Raw genomic sequence first — 22,774 nt, forward strand, 5'->3', positions numbered from 1 at the left:
AGATACCAAGTTAACAATTTTTTATATAACTTTAGCCAGGGGTTTCGTTCGCCTTTGCCCCGGGGAAATAAATTTTAAGTTTCTTTACAAAGGATTGTTTCATCACTCAAGGCATGTCAGCTTAACATCTCAGCAGACTGAGAGTAGCACATAAGATACACAAAAGATAACGACCATTAGTGACCATCAACTCCAAACATCACCCCTGGCATGGTCAGCGACACCTGGTCCAGAAAAGACCGGTAAGAGAACTAAGGAACGAGGGCCACGTTAGCATCAGAGGTGAAGAAATACACAACCAAGAGAAACCAAATACTAAGAACTGTGTAAGTTGGGATCAATGAACATTGAACAAATGAATTTCTATGGGTTTTAATTCTGTAAGTATAAGAGCCATGTGTCATGGAACAATTTCCTCTGCACAGCCAGGCTATGCGTGGCTGAAATGATTTCTGTTGTACACCTTGGACAGAATAATGTAGTGCATTGATTCTCTGACACTAAAAATGTTGTTGGAGGTTTTGGTGACACAGTTTTGGTGACACATTCTTTCTGATAACTGGGTACAGAACCAGCAATATTCCACAAGCTCAGAGAGAAATAAAAGATAGCCAAATAGTCTATAGGATTCTGATTCATTTATTGAATACATGACAGGTAAGACAGACAGTGTAAAATCACATGTATTATTTGTACTTAAAAAAATTACAATAAATTACTGAATAATTAGTAAAAGCAGTTTTACTAATGGCTGCTCTCCAGTGGTACAGGACAGAGGAGGCAGAGAAATAAGAAGTATGTACCAGCTGTGAATACAGACCAAAAATGTCATGAGGATGAATTAACACTGAGTAGCACACCAAGCAGTGTCAAATGGGAACATCCACATGTGTCCTTCCTACCTTTAGATCCCAAGTGCCAGCCAAAAGCTGGATCACACCTTGCCTTCAGTGCAAGGTCTGCTCTGGCTGAGCAGCAAGTCTCTGGTCCTGCCCCTGGCAAGGCCACTGCCTCCCTGCTGAGATGAGTTTATCTGCAGTAACAGCATTACTTCTCCTCCTGTGGAGAACACACCCTGTTACCAGAAGGGCTACTCATAGTTTCCTCTGGGTTTAATTTCAAAGATCACTCACTAAGTCTCCCAGTTACTGTGTCTCTTACTGGAATGAGCTCTGGTATTCCCACAAGGGGCTGCTGGCAGAACCACGCTGCTCTGAATTCTTCCCCTTTAGGTCAAATGCCCTTGGATGTGCAGTAGTTTCTAAGAGTCATTGTTAAACTCTCAAGAAAGGACACTGAGCAGCAGTGGGTGGCACAGTGCTCCTGCACAACTTCTGCCCCAAGCATTTGTGAGGGCTGACTGACCAGATAATTCTTAGGGGTCCTCCTAAAGGGCCCCTAAGGTCCTCCTCCTAGGAGGTCCTCCTTAGGGGACCCATCTCTAGCTAGGAAAAACAGGGAATCAGCACTAAATAGCCAATGTATCATCAAGGAAAGTCCAGCAGACCAGTGTGCCACTCCCCTGGAAAGCTGAGGCTGATTCACTGACTTCTATTTTAGGAACTTATTCCCTCATTATAACCATCATGGGCCCATTGATTGACTCAGTATCACTTCTGCACTGAAGTCAAGGAGCTTGTGGCTTCCCAGACAAACTAAAAACAATAGCTTTCAAAGAAACAGAAAAGCAAATGCTAGAAAACCAGGTTTGCCTGAAAATTCCTGAATTCTGAAGGAGAAAGTAAGTGATTGTACACTATGAAAATGCCAAATCACATGTGAAAGAAACCTGCAGGTCTGAGCAATGTCTGTGTTTAGATCTCAGGGTGCTAGGAGCACTGGGGCACATTTGCTTTACAGCTGCTGAGTCACAGAACAGCTTACAAGAACGTACAGGATTATTTATAGGTCAGAGTCCTACAGCACTTGACTACACTGCATTAGCTCTCGGACTGGCAGCCAGAGGTGAGCATGGTTTCAAGCCAGGCTGCATCTGCTGTGCAAGTTACCCAGGAACCTACAGCAAACAAGGGCAGGCAAGGAGCAGTTACTGTCTGAAATAAAACTTCATTGAAATAAAAGATAGCAAAAGGCAGACATGCATAATTTATGGTGGTAATTCTATATGTCAGGGGCTATTAGGTTCTAATGGCTCTCAAAAATGTAAATCTAATTCTCTCAGCCAGAGTAGCCAAAGAAACACCTACACAGTCACTGTCAGGAGCCCCTTATCAACTGGATTCTATTGTAATTGTGTAGTTACTGGTCTCTGAATAAACAAAAAAAAAAACCCAACAGAAAATACCAAACCATCCTGCCATCTGCCACACTATCTTTCTGTTTTATCTCCCAAAGACAACTCCTGATTTCTTGAGTTCACCCTGACACAGAAGAAAGTTCATAGTCACTGGATGAACTGAACTGCCTCTCTACCTTCTTCTGATCCTTGATCTTTTGAAGAATGTTGACTTTCTTCTCAAAGTAGTTAACAAGGGCTGTTTCTGTCAGCATGGAGGCCAAGATCTGCTCAAAGGAGATGGACCAGTCAGTGTCAATGGTGCTGCCATACCTGGCAGCTGCACTGCTGCCCTCACAGCCCACCAGTACTGTGTCGTCCGCGATGTCTTCGCACTGCAGGGAGCCCGTGCTGACCATGGAGTAGGAAGACATGGACATATCATCTTTGGTTTCATCATCTGATAGCAGCTGTAAAGGAGAGCCTTGTCCTTCCCCTGACCCATCTCCTAGAGTTTGGTTTTCCTGCTGGGTTTTTTCAGGCTGAGCATCAGCGCTGGCTTTGTCCTCATGGTCAGCTTGGGGTTGCTGCTCCACTGCTGAATTCTGACTCTGTTCAGATGTTGGTGACTCCTCTTCACTCACAGGATCTTGGCCACTGTTTGCTTTGCAGTCCTCAGACTTCCTCATGGGCCTGTTGGAAAATTTTTTTCCAACTTCCCCAATCCTCAGCAGCAGACTGGCCACAGTGGCGATGGCATGGTACAGCTCCTGTTCCACAGGGTCCTCACTGAACATGTTGTAAAGGGTCTTGCATAACTCTATGAACTGTTCCTTTAAAAGACAAAGACCAAATAATCATGTTATCAGGCTGAAAAAAGTTGTCAGTGGTGGATGAAGCAACGGGCACCATCTCAAATGACTCATTGCTTATTTGCCTCCCCACCAAGTGGCAACTTAGTGCACTGATTCAGAACAGTCTGACACAGACAAACTCCCCCCTCTCTGTTGTGGCTAAATTGAGACACAGCTAGCAATTTAATAGTGGTGGCTTTTCTGCAGACAGATGAACAGAATAGTCACATATTCACTAATGCTAAGAAAACCCGAATTGTTACTTCTATCCTTCTGTGGTCAGCTTCTAAGCATTTCTGAACTGGCTTAAGTAGCACCCATCAAGGAAATTACAGACAGAAAAGATCACACCAGTCATCTGACTCTCTCTTCTGTAACCACATTCTTCACTCCCCACCAAGCAGATGTAACTTGAAGCAATGCAAAACTAAAAAAGCTGAACAAGTTTCTGTGACTGATGGCATATTTGAAACATCCTGCTCTGGGGGGAAAACTGAGTGCAGTTCTTATGGAAAAACTGGTCTGTGAGGCTGAGTGAATCTGTTACATTTGATTGGTTGATACAAAGCAGTTTGTCCATATCCACTGCAGTATTCAACAGAAATCTGTGGAATCAGAGGTCCTAAAGTTCACCAGACCAGAACAGCAGGGAATGCTGTGGGCAAGGACTGAACATACTGGCACAGTGGCTGCACATACTGCATTATTCTATTAAGCTGCCAATGATCCAACTGGAAACCTTCCTACTCCTTTCTTACCTGGCTCATTTTGGGGAGATCTTTAATGGTTTCTTTCTTGTTCTCTTTTTCCTTGGCCCACATTCTTAGATAGTATCTGTAGTCTTGTGGACTGGTACCTTTCTCCTCTGCAAGGCAAGAACAAGCCACTAGTCAGGTGGTTTATGGTTTCAGACTTAAAAAGTGAATGCTGAGACAACAAAAATCAGGCTTGAAGAAGGTGTTATTGACAGCCCAGGAAAGCATCTGCCAGGAAGGCTGCATTGTTTTCTGCTGGTTTATCTGATGCAGCTCAGCAGAGCAAATAATTTAACAGAGCTGCATCAGCTTGATTTCTCACAGACAAACTCTGTGAGGTGACAATTTACCCAACATGATTTACAAATGCTGTGATCTTGGTATGTAAAAGAGTTGGAGCATTAAAGCATAAAGGGATGCTGATTTCCCAGCTCACCTTCTGCTTTACCTCTGTCCACAAGGGACACTTTGCAAGGTCTCCTTGATCAGCATGAGACAATAAACAGGTCATAATATGAGAGAGATGAGATTAGAATGTGGTCTATTGATGATGAAATTACCTTTTTCTGGGCCATTCTCATTTCTTCTTCCTTTATCTTCTTGGGTTTCTAAAGAATTATGGAATTATAAAATAATTATTAGCTGATTTTCAGTAATACAACACACAAAGAACTTAAGACAACCCAATACACAAATTCAAATTATACAAGAGTACATTTAATAGAAGTTAGATCTCACATTCCCATGATCATGGTTAGAGGATTGAACAGAACAGAATGGAAGCACGAGGCTGATGGGATGAGCTGAATAAAGAGCCACACTCAAAAAGTGGGTTGAAGAGCTGAGATAGAGGGCAGAGGTCTTAAAAGAAAATGTGGAAACACAGATAAGGAAGATAGAAAAGCAGTGTGATGGCTTAAAGACAAGGATGTCATCCAAAGCAAGATAATGAATGGAAAAAACCCAAACCACTACAGAGCACATATGTGACTAATGCCTACACTCCTCATTATTCACTGCCTGGACTGACATTTTGGGAGCAATTTGCAGTCTAACTTCATGAACTGCACTTCTGATTCCCTATATTGTCACTAGAGAAAACAGGAAGTCTTGGTTCAACTCAGATTGTTAAATCAGCCACCTAGCACCAAACTGCACAATTACCTCTTGTACTTACTCAGATTGTTTTGGGCATCGTTGTATTTTGGTAAATGTTTAGCATGATTGACATACTTTGATCTCCTATCAGACAATTCCTAATGTTGTATTTTAAGAAATGCAGTCAACTAGTCTACCAACAGTTCAGCAATTCAGTGGCATGCATCCTTATTCCTTTAAACTGGAGGACTGTGGAGTAGGCACAGGATTCACCTCCCCAGGCCAGCAAGCCTAGCACCCCCCATTCTGTTCTGAGCATCTTTTTGACCACCACTTTCTAGGATGAGATGAGTTCCACTGAAAGAAGCCAGACAAAACCTATCTTGACCAAGGCTGAAACTCAATAGGCAGATTATACTGAAAGATATTTAATTACTTATAGCACTTTATTAATAGTGAGAGTGTCATGACCAAGGAGCAGCAATAATTTCAGAGTATTTACATCAGCACACTGGGCTGGCAGGTGGTATCAGCACCACAGCCATGCTCAATGCATGCACATAACCCATGGACTGACCTTGAGACTCACAGTGCAGGCAGATATCCAGCTCTGAGACAAAAGGAGATACTTGAGCAGCAGAAAAAAGGGTTGAGGGGACAATATTCCAGATAAAACAGAAGAAAAGGTCAGACATAGACAGACACAGAGAAGGAAACAAAAACAAGAAGAGAGACAATGAGACCTGTATGAAAAACCTAAATCATGGTGGGAGACAGGGGCTGGTAAAAGCACACTGCTCCTCCTCAGCAGTCTGTGCCCATCCTTCAGAGCATGCTGTATCCTGCATGGAATGGACACCGAGGAGTTTTAGCTCCAAACTTCTTCCCCATCATGCAACAAAGACAGTGAACTCAAACACACTGGCAATCCTAACACATGCCAGCATGAGATCATGCCTTGCACAACATCACTGCTCAGAGCACCTGGATCTATGCTGCAACTTCTGCCTAACTGAGAGGTAAGGGCAGCAGTGTTGCATTACCTTCTGTTGTCACATCTTCTGTGAAATAACTTGTGGCCTCCAAAGCAGACTCTGTCTCCTCTGGATTCAGAGCTGTATTCACAGAGAAACAAATGTTAAAATCTCTAATTGAACAGCAGTATGACCCACTTCATTAGCAAAACTCCTGAGGCACCCCATGTCAATTGATGTCAGAGCAGCTTGTGTTCAATAGCAGCAGTACACAGAAGCAGTCACTCACCAGGAGGCAGGTGCAGTTTGTAGAGTACTTTGAGTTTTTCAGTGAGGTCACCATGGTACATCCCACCTGGAAAGAAAAAAAGGTTAAGAAAAATAGCACTTTAATGATAAAGAATCACCCTCTGCTTACAGGTTCAAACCAGAATGAATTCCCATACAATGACTGCTCAAAGTCCTGTGCAGAATCAATAGTGAAATCCATACCAAAAGATGTATTTTGTCCAGCTTGAGGCTTCCCTCCCTCCTCACGGCAGTGAGCACACCACTATCTCCTTTCAGTTCTCTTCTTGGAAAAGGACAGACACATTTTTTGCAGCATTCCATTTTCTCCAAAAACACCACTTACTCATTCCTGTGACGAACTCCTTGAAGTTGATGAGAGAATCCCTGTTCTCATCCAGGAGGCGGAAGAGGCGCCCTGCCAGCACAGGGGTGTGTGCCCCACAGGCCCAGGGGGTGAGGCTGCTGAAGAGCTCCTTGAACTGCTCCATGTCTATGCGATACTGCTCCAGGTAGGGCAGGCTCTGGTCCCGGCGCGCAGCGGCCGCACGGTTGTTGCCCCAGTAACAGCTCATCAGGTACTTGGCCTGTGCAGGGAAAGGATTAACAGGGCAGATGATGCTGCTCCACAGGAGGGGAGGCTGTCACAGCTCAACAATAGCATTGAGGAAGCAAACAAGAGACATTTCAGGAAACATTATCTGCCTTGTGATTCCTAGTGTTACTTCACTACAAAATAATATGAAATGAAGGAAGAGACACAGATTTCAGGAAAAACAAGGAATTATTTAAAGTGAAAAGTGTAAAACATGATTTCAGGTTTTAACAAAATGTAACTCAGGCTTTATTGCAAAGGGAACATGCAGGTTTTAGAACTAAGCCTCTCCTTCTGAGGCTACAACAGTGCACAACCAACTTTGGCAAATGCAGTTGGGTAATAACATTCTTTTAAAAATATGCATGCTGACAAATAGAGGCAAAGCCCTTAAGTAATCTTGTCACAATTACAGATGAGGTCAATGGGAAACCTGAGATTAAAAACTGTGGTACAGTCAACCCTAGCTCCCCATTCTCAGGGCTTTGTTACATTCTCTTCCATTGACTCTACAGTTTCTTTCTGAGTATCATTCAAATACTGTGAATGTGCTTTGGCCACCTTTGGGAGAAAAAAAGATAAAAAATAATTAATCAGATAGTAACAGGGCCAATCCTACTGGCACCATGTGTAACAGAATGCCACACCAGTTTCTGGTATCTCACATTAAGAATTAAAGCAAAGTCATTGCTTGCCTTTCAACTTTGCTATTTGTACTGTGTGTGACAACATTTCTTCCTCACCCTCAAGGAAGGCTTCTTACCTTGAACACTACATACAGCTCTTCTAGCTCTTCCATAGTGAAACCAATGTCACCAGACACAGCTCGGACCTGTAGTTACAGATAAAACAGAGTGAACAATTTATTTCAAAAGTAGAAAAATCTAATACAACTCACTGAAAAATATGTGCAATACAGAAGAGAAGAAAACTAGTGCAAGGAGATATCACACAGAATGGGAAGAAAAACATTCTAATACCCCTGGAAACCAATCAGAAAGGTATTTTGCAGTCAAGCAGAAACTGCTGACATTTTCAGTAGTTTACTGTGCTTATTTCCTGTTTCTGCAGACCTGGCTGAGCAGATTGTGTCACCCCTCCATCTTTTTTTTTTCTTCAGATGTTTGACTTGGATGCATTAAAGAGCAACAGTGAAATAAACACCCTGATGAGATTCTCCACCTAGACATGGGAGATAATGGCAGTAAATATGGACACTCCCCTTTGGCCATGAACCCTTCAGCAAAATTCCCTAATGGACTCTCTAAATGGCAGTAAAATAATTATCTGCTAGCCAGCTTTTCTTAAAGATTCCAGGCAAGCAGTAAAACAGACAGAACTAGGCATGGGAGGTTATGTCATAACCTACAGGTGTTTTTTATCTCCCTCCATGCACAACATCTCATTCAATCATTCTTTCAGTCACTTAAAACTTGGTCTGCTACAGCACAAAGTTTCTCAGTGCTCACAGCAAGACACTTTCCAAGAAGGTGCCATTTGGTAGCTCATTCAGTCTGGGAGTCACATACCACACTCTTCTTGGCTGTATCCTCCAGAGACTGGATCACTTTCAGCCTTTGCTTGAAGCGCATTTGTTCAATGTCATCTGCCTTCAGATTGCCAAATTTCTACAAGAAAGGAAGCAGATCAGGTCAACATCATCTCCTGAAGAGAGAAGAACGCATCTTCAATTACACGCTCTTTAACAAGTGTACTATCCCCTCAGAGATTACCTACACCCACTAGAAGCCTTTTACAAGCAGCAAGATGAGAAAAAACTTGAGCTCTATTCCCTCTTCACTCCTGTCCTGCAAGAGGAGTAATTCAGAGTTCATGAGAAATCCAACATTAGAGGTCTCTACAGAAAAGCTGAAGAAGGATCTGTCAGGACTGACAGAAAGGCAGGCCCTGTACTGTGGCAGAGATAAGACAACAGACAGACAGTCATTCCTTCCAGTCCTGTCATTTTTTTCCTCTAGGACCCCCATGAGATTCAGCCAGAAACACCACAGTCAAGAAGCTTTTCTATGGACTAGGTCAGACAAGTAATATGAGTTCAGTGACACTCTTTTATGAAAAGAAACCAAGAACAAAAGCGATGGCAGATTTGAAGAAGTACACAAAACACCCAGGAAATGACAGCTGCCTGACTGTAAATAACAAGAAGGAGATGGGATGAAAAATGAGATAAAGAGGGAAATGATTCTCCACTTAGCAGAGAATAGCAGAGAACTGCCAAACATCCATTCTTTCGCCTGTGTTCTTTCCATCATTCAGAATCAATTTTCTTATGAGTTGGTTCTCAGTATGAATTGTGAGGAACACCTCTATCAGTGCAGAGATATTTTAACAGCATTGGTACCATTCTGGGGTCACCTTCCTAGTACTATAATGTGGTTCACAGAACAGGATTCCTATGCACATGAACTGAGATTCTTCCATGTTTCTACAGAGTACTTCACAATTCTTACCCTGAATTTCCCTCCTTAACTCCTTAGCACTGAAAATCCTCAAATGGAATTAATAATGGAGACATTTTTGACAAAGCAGGAAGAAATCCCTAGTCCATAACTTCTTCCTTATCTGCACTCTTCATTTTAGTCCCACTGGTGTTGGGCAGACTCTTTGTAATCTGCAACAGCCAACACTGTCAGGTTCCACTCATACCTAGCAGGTGGAACAATGGCTTCAGCCTGCACTCCTTAAGCATCTCAATCTATGAACATAGCTCAGATTTTGGCTGCACAATGCATAAAATGGGATGTTAGTAGAGAACAAATCTCCTGGGCAAAATACCAAGCCAGAACTTTACCTCATATGAAGTTTTGATGAGTTCAAAGATGTCAATTTCAAGTGGGGGGTCATCTCCACTGGTCAACAGTGCATGCAAGTGGGGAATAGGAGGAGAGACACTCTGTCTGTTAACTACATTGTCCAAATATCTGTGTACAAAAATGAGAACAGACACAAGATTCCAGGATTAGTGTCCAGAAAAAGAAATAATATCCTATATGCATTACTCCCAACTTCTTTCTGTCTCTAAACATGAAGGAGAATTTATTTTTTTCCATCTAATCTGCAATGCTACCCTCAATGTACTTGGAGTTAAGTTGATTTTCACCCTATTTTGGGGGTGTTGGCTCTTTTAAAAGTAGGCTTCTAGTCACATGCTGAAAATCTTGCTGCACATAGAAGAAATTCTCATTTCAAACAAGAAAATCTTACATTTACTAGACTTGGGAGATGTCTGCTTGATAATGTTTTAAGTTTCTAGAAGGTGATTCCTGCCAGAATCTGTTCTAAATAGTAAAGCAGAATTCATATGCAAACTTCAAATAAATAACCTTTAAGAATTCAAATTCAAACTGAGATGCAGGAATTCAATATGATGCAAATCAGCTCCAGAAGTATGGATTCCTCCATAACTGAGCCAACAATTAATTTCAGCTCTTGCAGAAAGCAATAGCAAACTTCTCTGGAGCAGAAGTTTCATCCTAGAGTGTTATCTGTGACCTGCTATTAGGTAGAAGGAGATGATGACTAAAAGGCCACTGTCACTATTTTGTTTTAAATAAGAACAATGAATGGTACCTGCCCAAAATAGTCATGGCTTCACCTTCATCACAGCACTGTAGTAACTTCTCCATGTTGGCATCAAGTATGGCCAATGACACCTGCAGGATAAACTTGATTCCCTCATAGAAAAAACAGTCGACAATGACCACGGCACTCTCAAAGGGCATCACACTCAGGAAGAGAGTGAGAAACCAGGAAAGGGAGATGGTGGAGATCACTCCCAGGTCCTGCATCTTTTCTGACAGCTGTGGAAGATACTCTCGTGTAAGTTCTTCAAAGATGCCTTGGTCCACCAACGCACCTGAAACAGACAAACAAAACAATGGTAGAACTCCAAATGGTGGTGTCATGTACCAAGCTAAGCAATTATTAAACAAAACAGTATGAGTTCACTAAATTTCATACAAATTTCATATAAATTTCCTCTGAACATCATAACTAAAATGAAGACATTAATTTTTTACCCTGTTCTCAATAAAACCAATGAGACTATTTGTACATTGCAGAGCGTGCAGACACAACCTCTTGACACAGAACCTTTCATCCATTTGTGCATTTGCCCTGAATGGAGGATTACTGATATTATGGTATTTACACCAGATTATAGCATTTTATACAAATGAACTTTAAAAACCCATTAAGTGGTGCTTTGACTAACCTTCCCTGAGAGCCTGTTCCACAGATTTAACATGTCATTCAGATGGGGAAAACTAAAACCCAGTAATGTTCTTCTAGCTACTCCTCCTTACTGCTAATGACCCTCCTAATACCAATTTTTGGTGACTTCATCTTCCTTGTTACTATAAGGTAGAACTATTACCTTGGAGGCCTGTAGTGTCTCTTCCTATGCCTCCATCACAGCCCTGCCACTTTAAAAGGAACAGAGTTGTACTTCATTATCTTTAAAACGCATCACATTTAATTAATTCTGAAAAACAAAATGTTTCTGGGAGATGCTGGTGCAGCTGAAAATCCACAATGCAGCAGGAATCTGCTAAGGACTCACCCACTACTCTTGTGTTGTAGTAATCTGGCAACATTCGCTCACACAAAGCCACCAGGAGCCAGAAAGCCTCTTCCTCATTGCAGTACAGCAACAGCACTGAGGTGACAATGTTCATGGCCTAGGAGCCAGCACAGCAAACACACAGGTACAGGAGAAAAACATGGAGGTCTTCAGGAAAGCTCTGCTATTACAGATTAGCTAAACTTAAAAGCATGAATATAGCAAGCTGTCACTAAGAGTCACATCTATTTCCAGCTTCTACTGGCATCTGAGTCAATAGATGACCTTAAGCCAATTTTTCTTCCTGTTTTCAGTTCCTCTGTTCATGAGGCAGCAAATAATTTGATGACCTTTTGTCATGCACTTTCAGTAAACAACATGAACAAGAATAATTGTCAAAGTCTTCATAAAAATCTTTGTAAGAACTTGGCCATTAACAGAACACCATAACGAGAACCTGTAACATCACAGCAATACACAAAATTAACCTGAATTTCCACTAAGTTGTTTCACAAACCAGCAAATGGCTACATTTTCAATAGACTGTCCATGTGCAACATCACTTATTTGATTTAACTGCTCGTTTTAATGAAACCAGAAGATGTTTTTGCTGAACTATGGAAAGCTCTGGCAGGAAACTATTAAAGACTAACATTACACCTAACAGCACCGTGAAAAGTTTATTTAAATACAATGTTCAAAGGATATTTAAGAGATGATGCACCATAACTTCTTTCCTATTTTCTCACCACTACACAGACAGCATAAAGGAAAAGCTTGAAACTGAACAAAAAAACTGCAGAAAAAGTCCAAGTCAATCATGGTCACTGTGTAGGACTAACAAGTCTAAGACTTCTTTCCTACCTGGCAGTACCCAATTGTTGGATTTCTGAATGCATAAGCTGTTAAGACTCTCCGGAGGGCAGCAATTCCCAGTTCGTTTTGGAAGGCAGGATGTTCTGGCATAGAGCGGTGCAGATCTCTCTCAATTTCCTCTGTAGCAAGATTGTACCTTCCCATTGACTTTTCCACAAGATCTGCGTAGTAACCAGGGTGAGTCACCATCTCATTCCAAGCCCCTGAAATGACAAACAGTGCTTTACCTCTGGTGCTTTGAAACACAGATTTTATTCCCAGTTTCAGAGACAAGGGAGCCAAGAAGCACTGCATGAACTCATGAACTATAAACAGATGTGAAAATATAGCAACAAACTCATTGTTAAATCATGTTAGAGTTTAGGTCCCAACACTGAAACACAATCAAAAGAGGCCAAACAGATACTAGGATAATAAAGCAAGCCACCACCAAGTATCATTCAGATGAAATTAACCTGTCATTAATTTTTTTCTGAAATGGGCTAAGATTCATACCCCTTCCTTTGAGATGTGCAGGAAGTTTATTCCTGCTGTCAGCACAACATCCTACCTGAGAAAAGGAGCCACAGCTCTCCACGGAGATTTTCTGGGATTCCTTTCTGTACCAGCTCCCTCGTCTTGGCAGTGCGGTACATACACATCCCTCGCCCATATTCAAAGAAATGAATATTCCAAGACTCTTCCTTCATCTTCTCCTTTGCCTTCACAGAAACAAATATGGCTATTTTAGGAGATTATTGCATTTTTATGTTTGTAGGACACATGATTTCTGGGTATACTTAGGCCTGCACTTAACAGGAAAAATACATTGTGACATTTAAAACCTCTCTTCTTTCTGCTGAAGAAAAGAGTGTATATATACTAATCTACCCTGTTATGACCTTGCTTAAAGTCGAGTCTTTACAACTATGCAAATCTCCACATAAATGCAAGCAGAACCATGCATCACAATGATTAACCAGCAAGCAGAGATACAAGTTCCCTGATTTCTTGCTCTGAAGAAAAGTTGTTCTTAACAGCCATTAATCCACATCCCAGAACACTGGTAACACTCATCTCTCAGCCTCTGGTCAAGTATCTCAGGTATGTCAGTACAAACACCGTAAGCTGCCAGTCAAGTTACTTCCATGCAGCACTACCACTGTGACACATATACAGCAATGATATTGAGCTGGGATAAAATGCATTTCCATTCTAGAGCAGGTGAGGAAATCAGCAGCCTACTGCAAACTATTTATACTTTATTGCTTTACATAAAAATATCACTTACCCCTTTGGGTCCAGAGAGCTCCTCAGAATTCCTCCTGAAGAGTTTCAGCAGTCCCTGTGAGGCTGTTGGCACTTGCCCAGCACAGAAGCTGACGGGTCGATGGCTGAGAGCAGACGTGGGGCTGACAGCCAGGGGGCTGCTGGAAGGCAGCTCTGGAACTTCCTGGACAAGAGAACAGAAAATGTCTGAGCTCATGCTCCCTCCTCTGCTCATGGCCTGACAGAGACAGCACTGGCTGGTGACAAGCACTCCAAACACAGTGTAAGGAGCATTGCTCTGAAAAGTTGCTAAAGTTCCTCCCAGCTATTTCCTTAGTACCTCACTGCTGGCATCAGCCACATTCCACTTCCATTCCCTGTCAATGCTGCAGGATTTCTTGGACGGCGTTCTCTGCAGGAAGTCAGAGATCCTCTGAACCAAGAAATCCCGGTCTTTCAGATTGGCGAAGAAGAAAGTCATTTTACTTTTAGTGCTGATGGACAGAGGGCTGGGCAACACGCTGGAACTATCAGCTTTCTCAACTATTGTCACCTAGAACACAAAGACAAGGGCCATTTGCATCTGCCATGTCCTCCATTACCCATAAAGCACAGCACAACAGACAGAAGGACACGAAAGAGAAGAGAGGCCTGTAGTCTTAACATACAGCTAAGAAATCCCCACCTCCCTGAGAGGAATGATGAGATGACAGGCCTCCTCTGCTCTGCTGGCAAAACAGATGTAATTGTTGGAAACAAACATCTGGCCAGGAATATGCATCTTGTTGAATGGTGTCCACAAGGTACAATCTGTGTGTCCATCCAGGCATTCATCCTTGGGCAAACGGAAAGTGGCACGGTAGCACTCATTTTTGGCTCGAGCATCCAAGTCTCTGGGGAAAAGGATAGTATCCTTTTCTTACTCACTTGAAAAACCCACTCAAATACTAATGTTAAATGTTCATTCCAATCACAACCTTCAGACTGTGCTGTGTATTCTTAGTATTCCTTTCTCTAACTGAGATGCCACCCCTCCTCTGACTCCTCTTTCAGCCTTCAGACATGCCTCTCTGACAAGGTATGTTCTGCAATACAAAATAGAATATGCAAGTGCATCTGCAAAACTGAAATATTACATGAGATTCTGAAACTGTAGAGAACAGTCCCCAGTGGGAGGATTTATTACAATATAAATCTGTTTCTTTTTATAAATCTTTAACTTCAGACTAAGGGGCTGGTGTAATTTTCTTCCTTCACTTTTTTTTTATATATGAATTTCAGCAGTTTCTAGTTGAAAATTCCTTCTGACAGTGCCCAGGCAAGCATGAGAAAGACATGAGGATGTGTATGAATTCAGCTCCAATTTGAGATGGGGAAAAAGAGAGAACAAGCAGAAGGCTAATGAATAAAGTAAGTGATGCAGGCCCTAGAGCAAGAAAACCCCAGCAGCACCTAGGAGCTACAAAATAATGCAAATTTATTTTTACAATCCCCCACTACCTGTCTTCTTTTCTCACTGCTGGAAAAATGATACCTTTTTAATGCAGAGATGTTCTTAAGAGGCCTCCTGGGCTTTGGGAGAGACTTGTCCTGTAGGAAGCTCTCATTATCCAGCAGCTGCCGCATCGCAATGTTGGCCAACTGCTCCATCAGCTTGAACGTCTCATTGATGTTGAGAAACATGGAAAAATAGAGTTCACTGTCCCTTGTGCTTACTTTAATGCACTCAGGGAACAGCAGTGTAGCATTTTTTTCTAGCTGGGTTACATCCACCCACTGGATCACCAGTGTAACTGAAAAAAGAATTAAAAATACTATTAGCACAATTGAGGCAAAACAACAACCAAACAGAAATGAAGGTCAAGCAGCCTGAAAGCTCTCAGTGGAGCAGCATTTTTCCCCTCTTACACATGGACAGTTCTTTTCTTCACACTTTTACTGAGTTCTCCAAAAATACTTGGAAATAACCTTTGGGATTAACTAGACTAGAAATAATGCAGTTCCAAAAGGACTATCTTCCATCCAATAAATGCTTTCAACTACAATTACTCAAGTTTTCATTTTTCTTTCCATCAAATTAGCTTTGGACTCAGGAGTTGGGGCTTTGCAAATACTGGGTCCTGGCAGGTGCTCCAGATAAAACTTACCAAGGCAAAAATACTGCTTGGTTCTCTAACCCAGTGTAACTTGTAAAATGTAACCCAGTTTGAGTAAAACAGATGTACAACTTGGGAAATGTTTTAAAAAATGACTCAGGCATTCAGTCTAAACAGCACTGAAGTGCCTATGAGAGCAAGAACTGATTTATGTGCTGAGCCAGAGAGAGCTCAAGGATTCCTAAAAGGTAAAAAAACCTGTCATCTTAAAAAGGAGTTCACACAAAAGATCAACTGCATCGAAAAGATCATGGGAAATGATAGAAACACAACTTGTAGGCTCATAACTCACCCTCTTTGCCCAGCAGGAAGGAGTAGAAACAGAGGTGGTTGACAGTGAGGTACAGCCAGCCCTGCCTGGGGACACGTCCCTTCCAATAGCTGCAGGAATAGTAATTGACCAACTTCTCCACCTCGGGCATCCCAAACTGCTTCCGCATCTTCAGCTCAGCCTCTTTGAATTTACCTGGATCCTCTTCGCTCTGGGGCTGCTCATTCTTGTTCTCCTCAGCAATAATGCCCTGAAAGATGTGGGAGGAGAGAGGAGAAACAGAAGTGAAGGTGCCTGCTGACAGAAATAACGTACAAAGCAAAGGGTCACAGCAGCAATCCGGAAGGCACAAAGGAACAGGACAGAGCATTTATCCTGCCACATCAGAAACAGCAAAGACATGCAGAAAGGGCAGTCAGGTACTGTGGGAGTCTGGGATCCACTCCTGAACACGTGCCACAAGCATTCATGTTTAATGTTTGACTGAGTTCCTCATGGCTGGCCTGGGAAGACTTGGAACACCCTGCAGGAGAACTGAAGTCCCTTTGCACTTGCACACCTGTTTCTCCAACTGGAAGAAGATCATCTGCCAGGAAGGGCAGAACTCTGCAGGCTGTCAGCTCTTGACTGGCCAGAAGGAAAAACAAATGGCCACAATCTCTCTCATGCACAGACACACATGGAAAACATGAAGAATCTGACAGGACAGCTGAAAAAGATGCAACTTCCTGCAGTTCAATAAAGAACTGTATTTATAAGTTTCTGCTCTGGAGGGTTTGTGGGCTGGGAATCTGAAGTGTATTAACTGCAAAACCAGCAGACACCTGACTCCAAAGTCAGTGGAAGCTGGGGTGCAGTTCCTTTACAACCCAGGTGCAAGTATATTTCTCGTGAACTACAATTCTCTCTCCTCCATTTGCTGCTAGATGAACCCTTGTTAAACCATTCTCCCTCCATCAAAGGCAGAATTGGCAATGATTTTAAGAGGTATTATATCTGGATTAGAAGGAACATCCCAAGCTGGCTGTTCCTTGAGATCTACTGCTCTTAACCCTTCCCCTTCCAATATATTTGTTCAGAATTTGCTCTGACTGGATGTTGACAGTGCTGGATGCATTCCATGACACTTTCATACCTATGTATGACTGAAAAGGATAAAAAATTCTTACAACCATCTCCCTTGTCCTTTCTCAGAATCTGGAAGTCCTTCAGGGAAACAGGTCACTTACATGTATCTTGCCCTTGACAAAGGTGGTGATATCTTCTTCATTGTCAAAGATGGACAGAGTCTGCAGTAAGTTATTCTCCAGCCATTCCCAATGCTTTGTGATCTCTTTACGAGATGATCCTAATTGAAGGGGAGAAAGGTGATGCCAAGAGCAAAGAAAAAAAATTAGAACATGATCTTTTTTCCTCCAAGTTCACAGCAGGAAACTAATAATTACTAACCAGTGACTAGGATAAATCACACACACCAACTGTGTGCATGTTAAGGGTATTTTATGTACACCAACATTATGTTTCTAATAAATTATGCCCAGTGTCACCAAGGATACTCCAAGGCACAGAATTATCAATTATAGGATGCTTTGACTGTGAAAAAACCCCACAGGTTCAGAAACAACAGCAGTGGAACAAAGTCTGTGTCCTGTTTCGTTTCATGAGCTACATCTCTTACCAAGTGACAGCAGCCAAACTGCTAAAATAAGCCTGGCCTCACTACCTGACATCTTTGTAAGAACTATATTAGAGTGACATACATGAAGGAATAAAAGTTTGTGATTCCTAGAAGGAGGGTTATAAGAACAAAGTGCTGAAAAGCTGAAGCTGCATGTGTGACCAAATTGCTGCCCACTAGTATTTATACACAGTGAACTGTAAATAAAATATTTGCATTTTTCAACTACAGAGCAGTATATATTTTATAATGTTAAAGGAATGCCAGTACTCTGACAGCAGAAGGAGAACCAGGTATGATTAAAAAAAATACTTTGGATGAAGACAACATATTTACTCCAGGACAATAATTTATCAAACTCCATTTGGGTGTTACCCAGCCCATCCAACTTCTACATGCTTCACTGTTTAAAAGTAACTGAGATACAGAGGGTATCAACTAAAACACTCCTGAAATTGAACAAAAATAACTTACTGAGTATCAAGATACCATAAAATTACAGATCTGCACTAAATATTCTCCTTTTTTCTATGCAGTTCCTGACCTGCCATTTTGTTTTCTGCTTTTCTTAATTCTCTGCCTCCACCCTCCTCAAAGGGGAACCTGAGTTTCTGTGAAACATAGCAATATCTAAACCTCTCCTCTGCAGAATTTAAGTAGCTCTGCAAGGGAGAATATTGTTTTGTTGCCTGGGGAGAAGGTGGGAAGAGGAAAAACAAGACATCAGCCTTTGTGGGCCTAGCAAATGATTCCTTAATGATCAGATTTTATGCCTCTACCACAAAGTGAGAAGTGAATGTTCTTATTGTAAACAAAGGTGGTCTAACAAATATGTCTGGAGATACTCCCTCTTTAGCAAGCATTAGGACCTAAAGCTTTAATCAAAGTTCCCCAACAGGCATCAGATGGTTGCATTATGATATTCTAAAACAGTAGTTACATTTCTCAAGTAAAAGAGGCCAAGGATCCTTATGTTAAAAAAATACTATTCTAGTCCTTTTTACAGATCTATATACACATCTATTCCAGGCCAGAAATAATAGAAAAAACATAAACTGGACCAAGAAATTCCCCAAAGTACCTCTGGTACCTTGAACAATGTTACATGTTCCCATCTTGTGCCATGCTCCTGGTAAGCAGCAGAACAACACCCATCATCCCACCAAAACCAGCATGTGTTACTCTCTGCACAATCTGACTACAACCTTGCAAATACAAGGTACATCTTGGAAGAAAAAAAATTTCTAACATCTGCAGAAACAGAAGCTTTTGCAGAACTTCAAGTTCCTTAATTACAGTTTAAACAACACTGAGATTTGTCATTTTTGGAATCTTCCACTACCCCATAGGAAGCTCTTGGGAAGTGTCCTGAACAGTCATAGGATACTCCTATGTGGGATAACCTGTCATCTGAACCAAAAAGACAAGAGAATAACTCAAATCCAGTCCCCAACAAGAGTCACATACCACAGGCCACTGCCCAGTACACTTGGGAGTCCTGAGTCTGGTGCAGAATCCGGTATGGGGCAACTCTGGCACTGGAATCCAAAACCACGTCTAGAGTTCCCACAAGGAGACCTAGGGAACAAAGAGACAGAAATTACAGCAGTGTCATACCAAAACAAAGAACTGGCTTAAGCAAAAACACAGGATGATCACTGCAGAAAATGCTGATGCTCACAGCCTGTGAACAGTTGTGATGAAGAGCTGCGGCATTTGGTTCAGAAAATTCAGAAATTACCTCCAGTCACTGGAGGTAAATTCCCTAAAAACTAACTGCAGCCTGTCCTGCTAGTAATGGACAAAGTTTGGATGGCAATTAAAATGCCTACTAAGCTTCACTACAGACCCCCACCTTCATAAAAGAGTTTTCTAATGAAAGTGAAATGTGTTTTTCTCTGTGGGGTTTTTTCTTCTAATGGTGGTTTTTAAGCCTACCAAGCTAAAAGACAAGTCTTCAACTCTGTATTTTTCAGAATCACCAATGCCAAAAGTAGGTAACTTGTCCAAATGGAATCAGGTAGATCTAGAAAGACTGGTGCTCACAGGATGTTTCAAGGATGTTCCCAGAAGTACTTTGATTAAACAAAGATGTCAGCAACTCAAAATTTGGTAATACAGAAGTCAAAATATTTTTATATGATGTTAAATAAGAAAGGAGACACTTCCAGAGTAAATGTTGATGAACCAGACTTTGTAAAGCAAATCAATTTACTTCAATGAAGCCTTTATTTCAATTAGATAAAACAGATATCTAAGGTGATGATTTGCTTTGTTGTTCTAGACAATGCATTATGAACATCTTTAATGCAAATTAACTTTGCAACACACTCATGATTAAAAGTTTTCTATTATTAGACCGTGGAGAGGGAGCATGGTTGTTCCTTGGGCTCTGACTTTGTGGGGGGTCATTACAATTCCCAGCTCTCATGGTTTGGGTAAGCCTGTTTGAACTGTACTCATCCATACCTCATTCCTTATTAAGAAACATGCCACTTCCTCTCCCTTATCTCTCCTGGCTATCTATGTAGCAATTAACAAATTAAGATCATACCACCAATTGTCCCTGCAGAGAAACATCACCCACAGCAAGCCCATGTGACAAAACAAAACCAAGCACGTATGGAACCAGCACAGCAGGATCTGTTTGGGCTCTGGGTTTCTTGTGTAGTTTTAGGCAGGATATGGATTAAAAATTAATTTGGAATCCATCCTGTGACAATACTGATTGTGTCAAATATTGACACACAGACCATAATGAGATGTTTAATAACTTGAGCCTGACAGCAACTCAAAAATCTTTCCAGCTCAGCTGAACATCCCACTCTAGCTCTGGGATGTCACTGCGCAGCTCCTTAAGGACACGTGGTTTTTAACCTGCAGGAGCTCTGAAGAAGACTCTCACTGAGCCACACTAGCTCAAAAAGTAAACATAGCTCAAAGCTTCAACCCATCAGCAACACATCAGTTTAAATGTTACCAAAATAGCACCAGGCGTGGTTTCTTTTTGGGAAAAACTAGAAAATTGTAGAATACAAGTATAAGCCTATACGCAAAACTGCACAAGTTAGGTGACATCAAACAGAACAGTTCAAAATAATTTTGAACACTATGAAAAGATGAAATATGCTAATGATGTTTATCAGCTGCACCAGTTTGTCTAAAAGGGCACAACACGACAGCTGCTACGTGTAATTGACAAAAGTGAAATCGACATCTTTGAAATGGACATAGTTGAAAGCATTCTGCACATAAATGGGGTTTTTAAAAGTGAGGGCATTTGCTGTTGTTGTTAACATCGTGCTTTGGTGACAGTCGTGTTATTTTAGCAGTTTATGTCACAAACAAGGCTGGCCCCCACACACAGCGGTATTTTCCACTGGGCTGCACCCACACAGCTTCACCCCCGGCCCATGTACAGCACAACTTCCACACTACTACTAATTATAAACCACGTCTTACTGTCATCCCCTACATCTTGAAAAGGCACACAGACATACAAAATATGCAAATAAACCACCTTAATAATTCAAACCAACGCGAGCAGGGCTGAGAAGCCATTTTTGACAAGAGAAGAAGCCGGTCCCAGGCATCCCATCAGCTGTGTGTCCTCCCCAGCAGCAGCAGCTCCCCGGGCCTGACCGCTGACAGCCCCGGCCAGGGGCGGACAGGGGCCCCGGGCGGACACCGCGAGGCCGAGGGGCTCCGGGGGTCACACACAGCGAGCACACGGGCGGACCGCGCCTCTCCACCCCCGCCGGGCCCTCCCAGCCCCCGCCCCGCGCTCACGGACCCCGCTCCGGGCCGGAGCCTCCCCGCGGCCCCGCCGCGCCTCACCCGTGAGGCCGCCCCCTTTGCCGTGTCCCCGCCGGCGCTGGAGCAGGAAGAAGGGGTTGGCGCGCTCGGTGACCCACAGCGCGCCGGCCAGCAGCACCTCCTCGGGGCCCAGCCACATCGCGGCGGGGCTGCGGAGCGGAGCGGCCCGCGGGGCTGGGCCGGCCCGGCCGGGGCGGGAGCGGCGCGGGGGGAGCGGCCGGGCCGGGTCACGGGGCCCACGCCGCGCCTGCCGCCACCGCGCCCTCTGGCGGCCCGGCCCCCTCACTGCCTCCGCAGCGCCAAGGCCGCGGGTTCGAGCCCCGAGTCCGGGACGGCGCCCGGAGCCGCCTCCCGGGACGGTCCGTGGTGGGCAGCCGAGGGTCGCCGCCGCACTCTGCATAGCTCCTCTGCCTCCGGTGGCACATTGTGGCATTGAAGAGACCTGAACTGAACGGCCTGAAGTTGTGTCGCAAACGGGGAGGGAGGTGTTTAGGTTAGATATTGGAAAAATATCCACCCCAGTGGTGCTGCACTGGAACAGTAGAGACCGTCCAGCACTCCTGTCCAGTCTGGCGATGCTTCCATCTCCCACATTAAGATGGGCATTAATTTGCCCTTTTTGCTGTAAAGAACATGCCCTTCCAGCATCCCAGCCTCGTGAATTCAGTGTGGGGTCCTGGCGTCCCCCTCCTGGCAGCTGGTTCATTTCGGTCCTCGCTTCGCAGCTCTGGAGCCCACTCAAAGCTTGTGGCACAGCCCAAGGATGATCTTCACAGCACACAGGACAGGGGGAGATGCAGCTCCCTCTCATCCCTTGGCTCCAGAGCAACTTCCCAGTAATTGAGTGAACCACTATTCTTGTTTCAATAACCATTAGAAAGCCTCCAGACAAACTCTGAGAGTGTAACCACTGCAGAAAACACTGACATCTGCCATCTCTGTGCTTATTGCCCAGCTCCCAGGAAGGCAGGAATGCCATGGTTTTTTTAGGCTTTAAATCCTTTAACCCTGGATGATCTATCTTCGTTAATGCAGTGCCCTAATCCCAGCTGGAGCCCTTGTACACTACTCTAATATAAATATTTATTAGCTGGCTCAGCCTGCAGGGCTGTGCCTTCACCTCAACGGCATGGCTGTTTCTGGGGAGCAGCAGGGAGGTTTCTGAAGGCTGGGTGTCCTGTGGGAAGGGTTTGAGCACTGGGAGAAGATGCTGAAAAGATCCTTCCCTATTTAACTATTACTGTTCTTGCTCACTCTGTCCCATCTTAAAGGTCACAAGAACTGTGAGAAGATGGATTTGTGTCTCCAGCAGATTCATAAGCCACTTTGAACCATGTGGCCCTCAAT

At 43.1% G+C, this 22,774-nt stretch overlaps 1 protein-coding gene across 3 annotated transcripts; it reads right to left on the reverse strand.

Annotated features, from left to right (window-relative positions):
- Positions 1 to 623: 623 nt before the first annotated feature.
- On the reverse strand, positions 624 to 21,627 carry TBC1D9B (TBC1 domain family member 9B). Of its 3 annotated transcripts, none has more exons than XM_059483353.1 (22): positions 21,449 to 21,627; positions 19,079 to 19,189; positions 17,163 to 17,281; positions 15,955 to 16,183; positions 15,041 to 15,299; positions 14,192 to 14,399; positions 13,847 to 14,059; positions 13,529 to 13,690; positions 12,809 to 12,959; positions 12,247 to 12,461; positions 11,383 to 11,500; positions 10,392 to 10,677; positions 9,613 to 9,742; positions 8,330 to 8,428; positions 7,564 to 7,632; positions 6,552 to 6,792; positions 6,207 to 6,272; positions 5,987 to 6,058; positions 5,521 to 5,571; positions 4,406 to 4,453; positions 3,849 to 3,955; positions 624 to 3,069 (listed from the first exon to the last, which is right to left on the reverse strand). In XM_059483353.1, the coding sequence occupies exons 1-22, from the start codon at positions 21,564 to 21,566 to the stop codon at positions 2,377 to 2,379; spliced, it is 3,765 nt and encodes a 1,254-aa protein (XP_059339336.1). In that variant the 5' UTR covers positions 21,567 to 21,627; the 3' UTR covers positions 624 to 2,376. The 3 variants fall into 3 exon arrangements, with proteins under 3 accessions (XP_059339336.1, XP_059339338.1, XP_059339337.1); XM_059483355.1 differs by lacking the exon at positions 21,449 to 21,627 and adding an exon at positions 21,132 to 21,178; XM_059483354.1 differs by lacking the exon at positions 5,521 to 5,571.
- Positions 21,628 to 22,774: the final 1,147 nt, after the last annotated feature.

The sequence above is a fragment of the Ammospiza nelsoni genome, chromosome 16 (assembly GCF_027579445.1).
Source record: "Ammospiza nelsoni isolate bAmmNel1 chromosome 16, bAmmNel1.pri, whole genome shotgun sequence".
Classification (NCBI taxonomy): domain Eukaryota; kingdom Metazoa; phylum Chordata; class Aves; order Passeriformes; family Passerellidae; genus Ammospiza; species Ammospiza nelsoni.